The sequence below is a fragment of the Hoplias malabaricus genome, chromosome 16, assembly GCF_029633855.1.
Source record: "Hoplias malabaricus isolate fHopMal1 chromosome 16, fHopMal1.hap1, whole genome shotgun sequence".
In the NCBI taxonomy this organism is placed as follows: Eukaryota; Metazoa; Chordata; class Actinopteri; order Characiformes; family Erythrinidae; genus Hoplias; species Hoplias malabaricus.
Window position 1 is genome coordinate 21,459,054 of NC_089815.1, and position 16,168 is coordinate 21,475,221.

The window sequence follows — 16,168 nt, forward strand, 5'->3', positions numbered from 1 at the left end:
GCAGCACCCGCTGGACAAAACTGCGATAGAAGTCAGAAAGAGTGATAGAAATCAGTCTCCAAACACAAGCAGCTACAAAAAAACCCACCAGAAATAGAAGCTTGATTTGTCGCTAGTCATTTTTAACAAAGAAAATGCTGCTAAGAGAACTTAGAAAGTCTCCGGTTCAACTCAGAACAAAATGAAAATGTAATGCTCCCACGGATCTCTACACCAAAGGATCGCTGATTCGCTCATTTCACTGTCAATCAAAAAGGGATTCAGCCTCAGACAGATCATCCAATCATCATGCAGAAGCTGAGCATCCTGGCCAGCCGAGGCCAGCCCACTGCCCCATAGACCCCCAGAGACGCTGAGCGTCCGATGGGCGGGACAAAGCCCAGCATTTATCCAATGACTCGTCTCGTTTCGTTGCACTTTGCTGCTTCACTATTGAACTCTGAACGCTCAGCGTCCGCACTGTTTAAAGCATTGTGAGAATGATTGAGAGGAAAGCCGTGTGTTTACCAGTGATAAGAAGCTGAATCTGAACAAAAGTTGAGCGCGTTGTAGTGCATATTTATTCAATGACATGTACACACAACAGTATATATTTGATCACTTATTTTTTGACATTTTAGGGGAAGCTGAGCTTCCCTTGCAGTCTTAGAGCAATCGCCTCTGAGCAATACACAGAAACCAAAACCTTGGTCTTGTTTAAAAAGTTGCATCCTTGTGGCTACTATATGTTCAGAGACAACTTTGATCCACAAGAGTGTTCAGTTTTCATAAATATTTGTTCTCCATCTTCTTTTGCATTCGTGCCCTTTGTGGGCTGGATTGCTTGAAAGAGTGATTCAGGAAAGAGGGATGAGAAAATGATGAGAGGGATGAGATACAGGACATAGCATTGAGGGACATGGCTGCTGAAATGTAGGTGGGGGTGCATCAGCAACAGCTCACCGTCTCCGCATGTCTGTTACTTTTTGTGTACTGCATTTTTTATGAAGTTGCAAATCCGTGCACACTTTGAGGACACTGCCCAAAATATGACAGATACAACTATTTAAAAACATCACTTAAAGCATAGTTCAGTGTCTTTTCTGAGTCTACCTTAACGTGCATAGTGCATGTTTGATCGGTTGTCAGGATTCTATATACATTTAAACTGAATTCCTTAATTTTGTACAATCTTTTTAAGCCTGTTGTGCATTTAATGTTCGGTTTATCAGTATTGCTACCTGTTATCTTCTCTACATGAGTGAAACATACTGATTCGATTTTTTGATAGATGCTTTTATATTATAAGCTGAAAGTAGATGTGTCATTTAAAAAAAAATGGTCACAATGGTAGATTTAGTCTGTTCTTTTGGGTAATGAAAACCTTAACACCTTTCAAGAAAATGCCTACAGATTCTTTATGACTTCAGAGTGCCAGGACCTTGATTTTACAACTGATCTGAAAGATGCCATTTGTTTAGTACAGTGTCCCCCTCACTGTAGTTTGGCATTGGGATCCCCAGGAACCACAGCATTACAAAGCTTTTCTTCTTGGTGGATTTGCATGATGTGGTGTTCAGGTTCAGTGCATGCTGATGCATTTAGTGTAGACAATCAGTGGTCTGATGTATGGAAAAATAATTTTTATTGGCTCACTTTCTTAAAAGGTAAGCGGGTCCAGATTCGGAAACCAACATCAGCCCAGACGGATGTGGCCCCATCACGGCGAACCTCGCGACCTGTGATCATTTCCAGCAGCCTGAAAAAGATCACTGCACCACCACGGCCCCTGAGAGAGCGCCTTATACACTTGTTGGCCCTTAAGCCCTTTCGTAAGCCTGAGCTGCTGCTCCGCCTCACCAAGGATGGCCTTTCGGCTCAGGACAAAGATGCCCTGGACAGCCTCCTGCAGCAGGTCAGTGCTATGCAGCACATGCATAAAGGGCTCTTTGTTTTAATTAATTAATTTATTTATTTACTTTTGAGACACCGCTTACTGGCCTTTTTCATTGTTGTGTGGGACAGTTGAGGTGCTATTGTCAAGTTTACCTGCCTATACATCTTGATCAGTAAATGCAACGAGACTGGATTGGCCTGCTCTTGATTTAACCAGCTGTAAACAGGTGGCGTGCTTTTAAAAGCAGGATGATGTTGAAAAAAACACATACATTTTAGATGTACTTCAGTACATTGCTTGGAAATCTTTTCTCTGTCCTGTACATGTACAAACATTAGACCACGTGCTTGAAGGGCCCACTCAGACATTAAACATACTGCATGGATAAATCTAAGGTAGATTAAGATTTAAGGTCGACATAAAGAAAGAAGTAGGAAGTCTGTGATGTGCTGCAGATTCTATACCATGTGTTGACATCTGGTCAGCATTTAAAAGCACTTTACAGACCATAACTTTGACAGATAGTGAAGAGTACCTTGATTTTCTTCCATTTCTCTTCCCTTCCAGCATCATGAGCAGACTACGACTAGATTAAAGCAGGCTGTACACGTGTCCTCCTATTTTTTGATGATTTCCTGCTTAAGATATACTCTGAATCAACTGTTCTTCTGGGAACACCTGTGTTTTAAAGCAGTCTGATTTCAGTATTCTGTCTTGGGTGATGTAATGCATCTTAACCTAATATAGAGCTGATCAACCCTGGGTTTAAAAAGTACATGTTGCACAGATTGTTAAAATTTGAGGTTTGCTGATCCTTTGCTGTCCAGTCTGTCAGCTATTTGAGTTTACGTTGAACTTGCTCACCATTTGGACAAATTCAGTTAAATAGTGTTGTTTGGAATAGATTTGCCAATACTTTTAAAAATGAATCAGATGCAGGATAAAAACCTTCTGAGCAAATTACAGACAGATCATGAAATTAAGCCTGATTCCAAATTCTCCCGTGGCTCTAAAATTGCAAAAATGTACCTTGTCTTGCACGTCATAACAGTGGGTGATGAACTTGAAAATGACTCATTTAAATTTGAAGTTATGCCACATTGTCCTTGCAATCTGCAGCTTGTATGTTGATGTTTAACTTTCCTGCAGGACGACTTTTGCAACCAAAACACAACAATGCCTATTTCTAAGAAAGGTCAAGAGCCTTCACTACCCTCTACCATTATTTTCTTGAAGTAAACAAGTTTAATAAGCACACATTGCATACATTGCGAGTAAGACCATGTACATTTTAGCTGTTTACAAATACAAATAAGATATTCTGAATTTGTGTATTGTAAAACATTTTTCATGCATTTTGAATTATGTCTGGTTGTTTAAAACCTACACAGATTGACTTGCCATATTTCTCCATCTACAGAAGGAAAATGTTTCTCATTAGTATGGGTTGGTGTATGCTGGCATTGAATTGTTTAGTTTTCTATTTTGAGAGTTTGTCTAATACGAACCTTGTTTTTTCTGGCTGTAGGTGGGTAGCCTAAATAGCAAAGACAACACCTTCACATTGAAGGACTGTTTGTTTAAGGAAGTTCAGAAGGATTGGCCTGGTTACAATGAGGTAGACCAGCAGATTTTAAAGAGGATTCTTGTAAGGTAAGCCCAGCATTGAACTTTGGTCAAATATGACGTACTTCATGCCAATAGCAGGAAAAAAAATGCAAGCTGTGTGTCTGTTTTGCTTTTATGATGTTCTGTTATTGTTGCCCTTTCCTACATAGGTGTTTCTGTTTTATATCCTAATCTGACACCTATCATGAAGTATCTTTTTGCTTTAGTTCCTTATTCTTACCCTCTCATATTAGGTTGATATGCTGAAAATCTCAGTGTGAGGGAAAGCCTCTATTCTTGGTTAAAGACTGTTCCCATGCATCTAAATTTAGATGCACATTGCTGTGTGCTTTGTTACAGCTGCCATTTCAAAACATTAGTCAGAGGCATCCTCCTAACATAAAATAATCATAAATGTCACTCTGCTAGAGGAATATGAATAGTGATTCTGGGCTGCACTTTGAGCCCTGAACCACTGCTTATCAGCCACCCCCCCCCTCCTGCACGCGCGCGCACACACACACACACACACGTGTTCTCTGGTTAAATTTAAATGTGAGAGCTATCACAAAGGAGCGATGCAGGAAAGCAGTTTGAAAGTGTCTGTGATGCAACTCTGCTCTAGCACATGTCGATCTATGTGTATTGGTGGCAGAAGTCCAATGTACGGTTGTCCCTGAGTGTTTTGGGCTGCCTGCAGTTCACGTTCTCCTCATGCATCAGTCACCCCTACTGCTGGGGAGGCACCTCAGTTTTGACCATTTCAGCCCCTGCATCTCACTGCCCCCTACTGACAGACACAGTCACTTCTTTCCAGACTCTTCTCAGACTTCAGCACAATTCAGATTGCTGATAACATCAGCCAATATTGAATATTGAACAAATGAGACTTGGAGATTTGGAACTTAATATATGATTTAACAAAGTCTTAAAAAAAATCACATGGAGAATTATGATTGGCGAGTCAAGTGTCCATAGGTGTGTCACCCTGTGAAGGACTGCCGTCCCCTCCAGGGTGTGTTCCCATCTTGAGCCCAGTGATTCTGAGTAGGCTATGGACCTACCACGACCCTAAACTGAATAAGCGTTATCAGACAATGAATAAATGGGGAATTATACTTTGTTTGACTCGGGTCATAAATTAAAATTTTATTTTAGCTTGGTTCAACGGCAAACATGGTCAAATACAGGACTTGTCATTACTGAAGTCAATGATATGCAAAGCACTTACGCAGTTTTTCTGTTTTTGACACCTTTTTGACATTGGGATTTCCCTGGCTGGGACTTGTATGATCCCTGCATCTGATGTGCCTTTTTTCTCTCTACAGGAGACTCTGTAAGCCTCAGAGTAGTGCTCCAGCCCCTGGGGAGAGTCCAGTCAGCCCACACAAAGAGCAGGCCAGCAGCTCACCATCCCAGGTCAGCCACCTGCTGCCTCTATGTTAATCTTAAACTAAAGAAGATCATATTCTGCACAGTTGTGTTTAGATCTGGTGCAAGGACTCAAATGCAGTGTTGCAGTATTTTTACAGTGGCATGCTTTGTAACAGCCACATTGAAGCCTCTTTAAAAACAAATGATTTTCCACTGTGATATATATATATATATATAAATTTCTGAGAGGAATTCAAATTTAAATGAATGAAAGAAAGCTTTAAATGTCATGAACTTTTAAACTCTCGTTGAACACCCAGTTATAAAGGTTCCCAGAAGAAGAATACAAAGTGGAATGTTTTAAAAATGCATGAAAGAAAGGAAAAAGAAAAAAGAACACAAAAAAACTGCTATAACAGCTATAACCCCTAAACAAAACCAGAATTTAGAAATGGAGCAAACCTTTTAAAATCCCAGGATAACTGCAGCTAAAGACACTCCCCACATCCCCTCTCGTAGTTCACAACTGATTTTACTTTAATGTGAATCATATGTAAGTCACACTGATTAAATTCCTGACTTCATATTTATTATGAAGTTAATAAATCTACATTAATATTAATGACTAAATGGAAACCATTGGATGGCATTTGTCACAATGGTCATGTAAGCAGTGTGTCACATTTTTCACAGCTTTCTCTGGTGACTGTGGAGGGCTCCACTCTGGCTGAACCTGAAAGCAACTTGAAGATTTGCCCAAACATGTCTTTATTTCATGTCACTGAATCCTTCTCTGGGAACAATCAGTCTCCTTATGGTTGGATAGAGAAGTCTTATGTCCTGTATGCAAATGTACGTTGCATTAAACTGGTCATACTGAGGAGACAATACTGAGGAGAAGTTAGCACATGCATCAAAAAGTTAGTTGTCCATTAGTCTATACACCTGCAGCCTGAAAAGGGGCCCTTCTAACATTGCAAAGCGTCCTGATAACAGCCTTCAGCAGAACATTTCAGTCCCCTGAATAACAGACACTGACCTGCACAACAATCTCCAAGGCCTGAACAAAATGATGATTGTGACATAGACTAAACAGCAGAGAAATGTGATGTCCAAGCCCTGATAAGAGCAAGCCACAGGCAAATGATGTGAGAGGAAAAACTTGTAAGAGAGGTGTTTCAGAGGATCCAGGCTAAAAAAGAATTAAACAGAGAAAACATTTGAAGGACCATTGTACGTACCAAATGTTAAGATTATAAAGTTTTGATTAACAAAGGAATGGGGGGGAAAAACAAGAAAAATTGGTGTTGTGAGCCCTCTTCCAATCACTCGCTTTATTAGGCTAACATTTTTTTGGTCTATGGGTCATGGCATGATGCCAGTTCTTTTATCTGGAGTGCAGAAACAGTGCAGTGATGCTGCTTCACAGCAGTAAACACCACTGTTGCTTCCTCAACTGAAAGCACATAACCAATCTGACAGCTGCCCAACCTTTACACACCCCCGCGGATTTAGCGTCTTTTGTGACACTTTTGTTCTTGCGTTATGTTTGAAGTGGTTAATGAAGCAGCAAATCCCTGCCAGAGAAGCAAATAAACAAACACCACTCTATTCAATATGCTAAACATGCAAGCATACTTTGTCCAAGATGAACCCCCATTTTGTAGAACAAATATTTTGGGTTTTTTTAGCTGTCTATAAAAATGTGAAGAGATGAACTGACAAAATGAGAGAATTAAAAAAATAAATAAATAAATAAAAAGCAATGGGAAACTTAAGTTTATGTATCTACTTAAAGTTTTTAATAGTTTATGGTTGCATTTTCTCCAATGCTATCAGTCCCATGCAGAAATGAGTAATAATGGCTGTCAAGTCATGAAATAATGGGACACAAGCTGAAGCGGACTTGTGTAATATGTAACTCTTTTGCTTTTACAGAAAAGATCTGCTGTAGACTTCATTGATCCTCTAGCCAACAAGAAGCCCAGGATATCACATCTAATCAGCAAGAGTGCGCAGCCTGTCAATGGAAAGTTGAGTTCTTCTAACGAGAAGGACTCGTCCAGCGCTCAGGTGACAGGAGAGAGCTCTTCGAGCATCCAGCTTCCTCTATTAGACATCCCTCGGCCTTTTGATCCACTGTCGGACGTCAGCAATGACTCTAACCACAATGGGCGGGACTGTGAAGGTCAAGAATCAGCTTTGGCTGAGAGGCTGAGCCACCCACCCACGTTTTCGGGCAGCTTGGGGCAGCCAGTGGCAGGACCAGTGTCCGCGTCCCCTGTTCTCAGCAGCCTGGAAGAGCCAAAGGGCCCGAGCACATCGAGCACGTCGTTGCTGCCCAGCAAAACCAAAAAGAAGTCCAAAAAACATAAGGATAAAGACAAGTCCAAGGAAAGAGACAGGGACAGAGAGAGAGGACTGAAGAAGGAGAGGAAAGGAGTGGAGGACCGAGATTCTGAGGCAAGGAAACCCTGTGATGTCACCACAAGTCTGGACTTGAGTTGTAACAGTGTTCCCCATAAAAGCACAGGTAGGCACCATTAATCATGTTTACACAATGTAGCATAAAAGAAAATAATATACAGAAGGGACCACAAGCTGGGTGGTGTTTGGTGGCAGTTACAAAATAAATGGTTTATAAAATAATCAGTTATACACAATCACAGAGTCTCAAGATTTTTCCATGTTTTCTCTTCTCTTTTGTTGAATAATTAATTTATTGTAACAGATTAAGGGTTGTAAGGGTCACCCCAGAATTCAGCTTTTCCTCTTATTTCTTGAGCACATTTTCTTTGTTAATCAAACGTATATATGACAAATAAAGAAAAAATAACCACATGTTCTCAAAGACGTTCGGTGGAAAAGCAATCCTTGGCTCCTTAAAAATACTCTACTACAGGTTTAAATATATTTATCCATCACTCAACTAAAAGCACTTGGCAAATGATGTGTCCCTCACTATCTTCAGCAGCAAACTGACATCATCCATAGTGTCCTTGGTTATTTTATCTGTTTGTATTTGTTCCTTTGTCAGTGCGCAGGATGAAGCCTTGTACTTGTGTTCACCTTTCATTTCCTTTTAGATCTGAATGGAATGTGCGACAGCTCCTGTATTTCTGCATCTTCGTCTGAGATGGCAGACTATTTATTGTAAGCACCGTCTGACCTTCATACGTTTTAATAAAATGCCCTTCATATTATGAGATCATACGCTTGCCTGCACATGTTTCGATTCTCATCTAGATTTTCCAGTGATGTCCATTGCTTTCAGAAACCTCACAAAACATTTCAGCTCTGTTAAAATGTTTTTTGGCCTTGTCTTGTGTCTGAACAGAAAATACACTGAGATTGGCTCACAGGAGCAGCGTCAGAGCTACAAGAATGACTTTAATGCAGAATACAGTGAGTACCGGGGGCTCCATGCACGGATTGAAAGCATCACTCGTCAGTTCACAGTGCTGGACGCTGAACTCAAGCAGCTTCAACAAGGCACAGAGAAATATAAGGTAAATGCACCCATCTGATTGGAGCCTGTGCAACACACCTAGAGGGTATAGTGTAAAGCAGAACTTCTCAATAAACCAGATGAGTTTATCCGAAAGAAAAGTTGATAAATGGAGCTGATGGGTTAGCATAGTTTGCTAACAGAGGCCATAACATGTACGACTTCAAAATCTCAATTACACATCTTGTGAGTACCAGCAAAGCTGGTAGCACTGGGGGTGAGATCCAAACAGTAAAAAGCATGAAATCAGTTGGAGCAGTTCAAAGATTGGCAAGCCGCAGAGCTGTGACATACAAACATTTATACAACTTGTGTTCACAATATTTCAGAATTTAATAAATGGTTATGTGCAATTACGTTGGCGGACTGTCGGCTTGGTTCCTAGCATTCACTTCAGCAGGCACAGTCCAATTACTCAAGATTTAGCGTTTAATTTAGACGTCAAAGCTGTTAATTTTCACAAATTCAATGGTTTATTTTTTCATTGTCTTTCTACAGACAATCCACAATCAAATACTTCAAGAGTATCGCAAAATAAAAAAGGTAAGCTTTTAAAGCTCTGTCAGCATATACTTCATACTTATTTATGCCGATATTTTCACACAACACTCACCACCATCTCTTCTTTCCTCACAGACAAACCCCAACTATAGTCAAGAGAGGAACCGCTGTGAATATCTCCACAACAAACTGGCACATATAAAGAAACTTATAGCAGAATATGATCAACAGCAACTTTAAAACTGGCACTAACCATGTTGTGTTTATTTCCCCATCCTGCTTTCTCGTCTGGAAAAACAATGAGAAAGAAACTTTGGATTCGTGGGGGTTTTCTTTCTTTCTTTTTCTTTTTTTTCCCCAACTCCCACCCCCCCCTTTGGCTTGCTCTAAGATAAAGTTATAAAATGCCACGAAAAGGAGTGTGTTCCCTCATGATGAGCGGGATGCTCTAATGAGGGCAATGCAAACTGATGAAATGTTTCCTTTAGTAAATTTTTTTTTCCCCCTTTTTTTGTGTGGGGGGGGTGGTTCCTTGGCATCTTTTACCTTACCTGGCAGTGTAAATGTACTGCATTATGGGAAAACCTAGAGTGGAATCAGTCCTCAGCCACTCTCCCTTAAAGCACACAAATCTCCCAAAAAGCAGAAGAGGAAGATCCATGCTGGTGATTACTTTACCAACCCTTTTCTTGCTTGTGAAACAGGGGCAAGCAACACTGAAACAGAGTCAACAAAACTGATCAAGTTCTCTTATTTTTATTTATTGGGGGGAAAAAAGAGGAAAGGTTTAAGTGAATATTTAGTTTCCCTCTATATTGAATGGAAGGTACTTTTTTTTTTTTTTTTTTTTTTTTTTTAATAACCTTTTTCTCTTCCTCCTTTATCACTTTTGGGGTATTTTTTTTAAGTTATTATTATTTTTGTCTTCCCTGGGGATATATCAGATTTATTACTGTACACTCCTCAGTATGAACTTTGTTCCTTCCTTTTCAACTCTCAACAATCAGTATTTTATGCAAATGCTGCCTTCGTTTTCTGGCGGTCCATAGTACACAGTCTATAAATTCAGTGAGTTGATCTGTTTTATGCAGAGATTTCACCCGTACATCTCAAGCCAAGGCATTTAAGCCCTTTCTTACTTTGTGTGCAATGTTCTACAGGTATCTTATGTGCAATGGATGTGATATATATCCTATACAGGAGGGAGGGGGTTTGCCTGAGCTTTAACTCCATACTGGTGAACTAGGGCTCCATTTAAGCACTCATTTTATAGAACTAAAGCCCAGATTCATTAGTTTTGTTTTTTTTTTTTCCATCTATTCTGTCTGTTGCATCTGTAGCACATAATACTTTACCACCACCAGTAATTTCAAGGCATTTCTCTGTACTGAAAAAAACAGAAACCTGCTGATTCTAAACAGAAGCAACGTGTTTTCTGTTCTTCTGCAGTACAGCTCAGTTGTCTACGGGAGGAGGCAGATCCAGTGGATAGGGTCTAGGTATGATTTTCAGTGTTAGGAAGTATGAGCTGTTCAGATGCGTGGCATGCAGTCACCCAGTATTACTGACCACATGCAACAGCATTGGAGCAGCCCATGTGGACTCTTGCTTTGGCATGAAGTATAAGATGGTATTTGTCCCTCAAACAGACAAGATTGTATCCCTTTAAAATTACCTCACTTGTGCGCACACAGGGAGATCCACAGAGTAGAGCACCTTGTGCTGTGCTTCTGATGATACTGTATTTTTGCTCAACCCTACTGTTGTCTTTCAAGCCAATGATCATTTAGAACTTTACTTTTTATTTGCTTTGGGTTTTTTTTTTCTTTTTTTTCTCCCCCTTCCCCGGGTGAACTTTGACTTCTCTACCGCGATATAAAACCCTCACTAGTGTTGGAGACTGTCCTATGACTGTTAAACTACATTGAAGGATCAGTGTCTCTGTTGTGAGTGCTCCTGCCAATAGCACCCACATAGGATACAGTCAAAACCCACGTCAAGCCTCGGACAGAGTGATTTAATTATTAAAGACTTGAGAGCTCACCTGTCAAATCCTGTCAGAGCATCCATTGTTTTCTGATACTGACCGTTATGTTTAATCATTAAAATTCTGCACTTTGCACAGCTTTTTTGCTGTTACACTTACCTGGGTTCTGTTGTGAGGAGACCTTTGCCTTGTCCATCTAAAGTGCATGCTTTTGTGAATCTGTTCCAAGAAAGAGGAAGGGGAAAAACAAACAGACCAGTATTTGCATCATGGTGTTGTACCACTGTTGAAGGGCATTCAAATCCAAACAAAGCCTAATGAGACTAATGCATACCGACACTTGAAGATAAAAACAAAAACAAAGAAATACCCTTAGTTTTCCCATCAGTGTAAGGGAGGGGGGAAAAACACAGCTCTTTGTGCTGATTCTGTTTCCTGTGGTTAGAATATTTTGCGTTTGGCCAGTTTAACATGACGGTACGTTAGTATGGCCGTGTTAGCCAGAGAAAGGCTTAGAGGTCTTTCTTTCTTAGCCTCATCTAAAACAGTCCCTGTTCCAGTGGGAAGCCTTCCAGCACAAACCAGCAGAGTAGTTTAGGTTTTTGTGGTTGTTTTTTTCTCTCCTCTCTTTGGGTATTCCATAGTTCTAACTGGTGCTAAATCTCATGGGTACAATCAGAAAACCCAGTACTGTTGTTTGGGTCTCATCATTTATAAGACTCCTCGATCTTCAGTCTGTCTTAATTACAATTTTGCTATCATTTCGCTTCAGTTCTGCTGTCAGTGTTGCAAAAGAAACTGGCTTGAGGAAAAAATGTGACCCCAGAGAAGATGGCGTTTGTTCGGATTTGGACTCTGCTGTGTGAGATTAGTGTGAGCTGCAGATACACAAACACAGCAGTCTGGGGGGAATGTGCCAAATGACCTGTTGTATAGGTTTGCATAAGATGAGATATGCTGCTGTTTTAGCAAAAGGGGAGGCTTTGGGGGGAGGGAGTTTTGATGTTAACGCTAAAACCCAAAGCGTGCTTTTTGAAACAATAAGGGACTGGGACTGAAATTTGTCTTAGTATTTCAATAAAAATCTTGAAAACGTTTCCCTTTTGGAGTCATTTTCATGTTTGTCTTAGTTTAAACTTGGGTGGTGCCGATGTGGCCTGTAGAAATGTATAAATCTAAAGCCCTACAACTACCCTTATGCTTAACTACATGTAGTGTAAACGTTTAGCCACTAGATGGCAGCAAAGCCTTATTCAACCTCTGCTATTTGTCTACTGATTAGATTTTATTTTATTTTTATTTATTTATTTATTTCACCCCCTAATGCAAATAAGAGGAAGGCTCAGTGTGCAATTTCTACACAAAAGCTGTGACTGCGATCTAAACAACGTGTGCCAAGGACAGCAGAGAGGACAAAGTGGCACCTTCCCTGCAGTGACCATATGCTACTTTTCTGGGCCTCGATTTCCAGGCTTGATCGTCTTTCAGCCACTCCCCTCATATCACTAGCGCCACTATCCATCTCTCAGCCGTAACATTATGACCATCTCTTGTTTCTATACTCACTATCCATTCCCTCAGCTTCACTGATCATACAGGACTGCTTTGTAGTTCTATAATTACAGGCTGTGGTCCCTTTCACCCAGTTATTCAGTGGTCAGGATCACCACAGAGCATGTATGATTTAAGAGGTGAATCATTTTCAGTGCTGCAGTGGCACCAACATGGGGGTGGTGTGTTAAGAGTGTGTTGCTCTGGTTCGAGTGGATCAGACAAAGCAGTGTTACTGGAGTTTTATAGAGTCCACACACTTGTCTTCCTTGTATATTTGAAGACAGTATCTCATTGTTGCTGCACAGTTTGTGTTGGTCCTTCATCACTGGCCACTGGACTATGCTCACAGGGTGACATTTGTGCTTAGTGGATTGGTTTAAAACAAGAACCAGCAGCACTGCTGTGTTGGATCCCCTTATACCAGCACAACACACACTAACATCACCACCACTTCAGTGTCACTTCAGCATTGACAATGATCTCAGAACAGTCCTGACTGTTGAAGAACAGGGTAAAAGGGGGTAAACAAATATGCATGGCTACAGCTAAACGAATGGACAGTGCAGGAGATGGCCGTGTTGTGGTGATTGGTGTATAGTAGGCTTATACAGGCCTCTGTAGGTTAAAATGTGATTAAAGCATCCACACAATGGAAGGAAGAGAATGCAGTGTGTGAAATCCGTTGCTGCTCCAGTTGGCTTTGACAGAGCTCAGTTTGGCTCTAGACCACTGTGTAGGCCTCTGGTTTTTTAGAGGGGAGGAGTATGAGGGGTGTCAGGGAGTTCAGTCTGGCTGTATGCCAGCTCCCTCCTTCGTCCAATAATACACATACAGCCCCTTATAAGAGACCCTGAAGGTATCTGAGGACTGCAAATTGCAGACTTGACTTCTACTTTCCTTTAATACCTGATTGAACGTATAGTCTAATGTGCATTACAGAAAACATAAAAGCCTGTCGTTCTCGCTTTTAGCATTTTTATTTTTGTCTTTTTTTATATACATCAGGAAAGCAGTGCAGTTTGCCTCAATCCTCTTATCAAGACTGCAATTACTTGATAGTCCTGAAAAGCCTCTGCTTGTGCGCTGAGCTTACCTCTGTTGAAACTGATGACAGGATGGATGCTTTCAGTCTGAATCTATCTGTATCCTGTCCCCTAAACTTCTGCTTTCTGTGTAAATAGTGCTCTGGATCATGAGAGGGTACCAAAGTGCATTTGTGCTCTTTGGACATCTCTAGAATTGTTTGTCAGGCTTATGAGTTTTAAACGTCTTGAAATTGTGTTGAACTTTCATTTAAAGACTGTTACATTTTTGCCTGTGGTCATATAGTTCTAGGAATTGGGCATGGCCTGGCCCCAGAACTCTCCTTTGATACAGACTGAAAGGCTTTTAAAGGTCCTTCTCTTTTGCCCGAAACCATACCCAGGGAGTAAACACACATAGATCAGCCATAACATTTAAGCCACCGCCTTGTTTCTAGACTCACTGTCCATTTTATCAACACCATGGACCATGTGGGTGCACTTTGTCATTCTACAATTACAGACAGTAGTCCATCTATTACTCTGCAACATTCTTAGCCCCTTTCAACCTGTTCTTCAATTGTCAGGATCTTTCCAGGCCAGGTTTTATTTGGGTGGGCCCTGTAATGTCACTGATGTGGTGGTGTTGTGTTAGTGAGTGTTCCGCTGATTCAACAGCATCAGACACAGCAGTGCTGTGAGTTTTTATAAACTGTTATTAGTAAATGCCCGCTGTGTTTATACTGTCAATCTTGCTGGTTCACCTTGTAGCTGTAAAGCAGACAGTATGACATCTGTTGGGACTTCTAGTGTTTTATCAGTGATCACAAAATGCTGCTAACGGGATGTTTTTGGTGAGTGAATGATTCTCTTCCACTGAGGTGTTTAAAAACTCCAACAGCGCTGCTGTGTCTGATCCACTACTGCCAAAGCAACACACACTAACACACCAATAACCCACCGCGACCCTGAATTGGATAAGCGGTTACAGATAATGAATGAATGAATGAATGAATGACATTGCAATGCTGAGAATGAGCCATCATCCAAATAATAATAACTACTCTGTGGTGGTATTGACTATTAAAGATGGAGAAAAAAGAAGAATACAGAGTAAAAATGGACTGCAGTTTTTAACAGAACTAACAAATGCCCCTATATCGTACAAGAGCTGATAAAACTGAGAATGAATATAGAAAGACCGATGTGAAGGAATATTTTCATGTTTCTGGCAGCTTTTACTTCAGGTTTGTGAATGGTCAGGAGGCATATCACTGGCTGTAGTGTATATGGTGTACTATACAGTGTGGTGCATAATACTTCATAGGGGAATTCTATTTTGCTTCAGGAAATGTCCTTAATCAGCAACCCTGAATACATTAAGAAGAAATTTTACAAAACATGATTCAACTGATTGTTCTGCACACATCTCTCCTGCAGTTCAATGTTTGAAAAAAAAAAAAAACTGTACAAACATCAGACAGGGTTACCCTGGATGGACGACTACAACGACTACTGACGTGCAGACTGACCAATTAAATGTTTACAGAGAAGGTTATCGACCAATAACGGTAGCTCTACAGTCAGACCGTCCAATCCGAAGATTTTAGGCTACTTCACCACGCCTCCTTCTCACTCAAGCGAACCAATCGGAGTAGGGGAGGGCGGGACTAGTTTGTGAACGAAACGCTTCTCGAAATTCTATGTAAGCTCTAGAAAAACAAAATTACATCATGTCTGTCCCTACTATCATCTTTTATGGTACACCAGTCTGTAGCATAGGATTGATTTCAGATACCTATCATATTGCAGTTATATACATGGAACGAATTAAAACATTCACATTATTAGCTGTTTAGTATACATTCATTCATACACTTTCAACTTCACAAAAGTACTATTTTCATGTCTTTTCATATCTTAATTTAGCAGACTTTTTTTTTTTTTTTAACAATTTTGGTCTGTAACAAGGGTCCTCAGTTTGAAGGTGCACTGACACTTTGGACACTACAATGCCTGCTATTGTCAGTGGATGATGTAAGCTGCTCATGCAGGCCTCTTCTTCAGCGTTGTTGTTCTGGAGTCTTGTGTTGGTATGGAGAACATGATGTGGGTTTAACTGCTAGTGGCAGATCCATAGTGAAGTACCAATATGCTAGGGTGACCAGACCTGAGATGGTGAAAAAGAGGACACGTCTCCGAGGGTGGGGGGTGCACGACTACTGACGTGCAGACTGACCAATTAATTGTTTACAGAGAAGGTTATCGACCAATAACGGTAGCTCTACAGTCAGACCGTCCAATCAGAAGATTTTAGGCTACTTCACCACGCCCCCTTTTCACTCAAGCGAACCAATCGGAGTAGGGGAGGGCGGGACTAGTTTGTGAACGAAACGCTTCTCGAAATTCTATGTAAGCTCTAGAAAAACAAAATGCCGGACGTTTGTGAAAGTCCGCCTAGACTTTTTTTAAGTCTAAAAAAGAGGACATGTCCGGGTAAAAGAGGACATCTGGTCACCCTACAATATGCGTATTGGACAAGTGCCTGGGCAAGGCTTATAATTCACTCAGTTAATCACCTTTTTAGTAACATTTTCCACAAGTGGGTGCCATTGGTAGCCAAATGGCTTTTGACCCAAAGTCAAGCAGAAGTAATAAAGCTGACTGATCAAAAGTAAACCTTTACAAAGTACAACAAGCATGTTGTAAAGCTTGGATATACTGATAAAATGTATTGT

At 40.7% G+C, this 16,168-nt stretch overlaps 1 protein-coding gene across 1 annotated transcript in view; it reads left to right on the plus strand.

Moving 5' to 3' along the window:
* The window catches only part of ell (elongation factor RNA polymerase II), a 28,598-nt gene extending 16,655 nt beyond the window's left edge, over positions 1 to 11,943 (plus strand). The window contains exons 5-12 of the mRNA XM_066647228.1: positions 1,647 to 1,894; positions 3,405 to 3,529; positions 4,813 to 4,903; positions 6,797 to 7,391; positions 7,945 to 8,011; positions 8,196 to 8,367; positions 8,865 to 8,909; positions 9,003 to 11,943. Of these exons, the coding sequence (XP_066503325.1) occupies positions 1,647 to 1,894; positions 3,405 to 3,529; positions 4,813 to 4,903; positions 6,797 to 7,391; positions 7,945 to 8,011; positions 8,196 to 8,367; positions 8,865 to 8,909; positions 9,003 to 9,107 (1,448 nt within the window). The 3' untranslated portion in view covers positions 9,108 to 11,943. The remainder of the gene's footprint in view (positions 1 to 1,646; positions 1,895 to 3,404; positions 3,530 to 4,812; positions 4,904 to 6,796; positions 7,392 to 7,944; positions 8,012 to 8,195; positions 8,368 to 8,864; positions 8,910 to 9,002) is intronic.
* Positions 11,944 to 16,168: the final 4,225 nt, after the last annotated feature.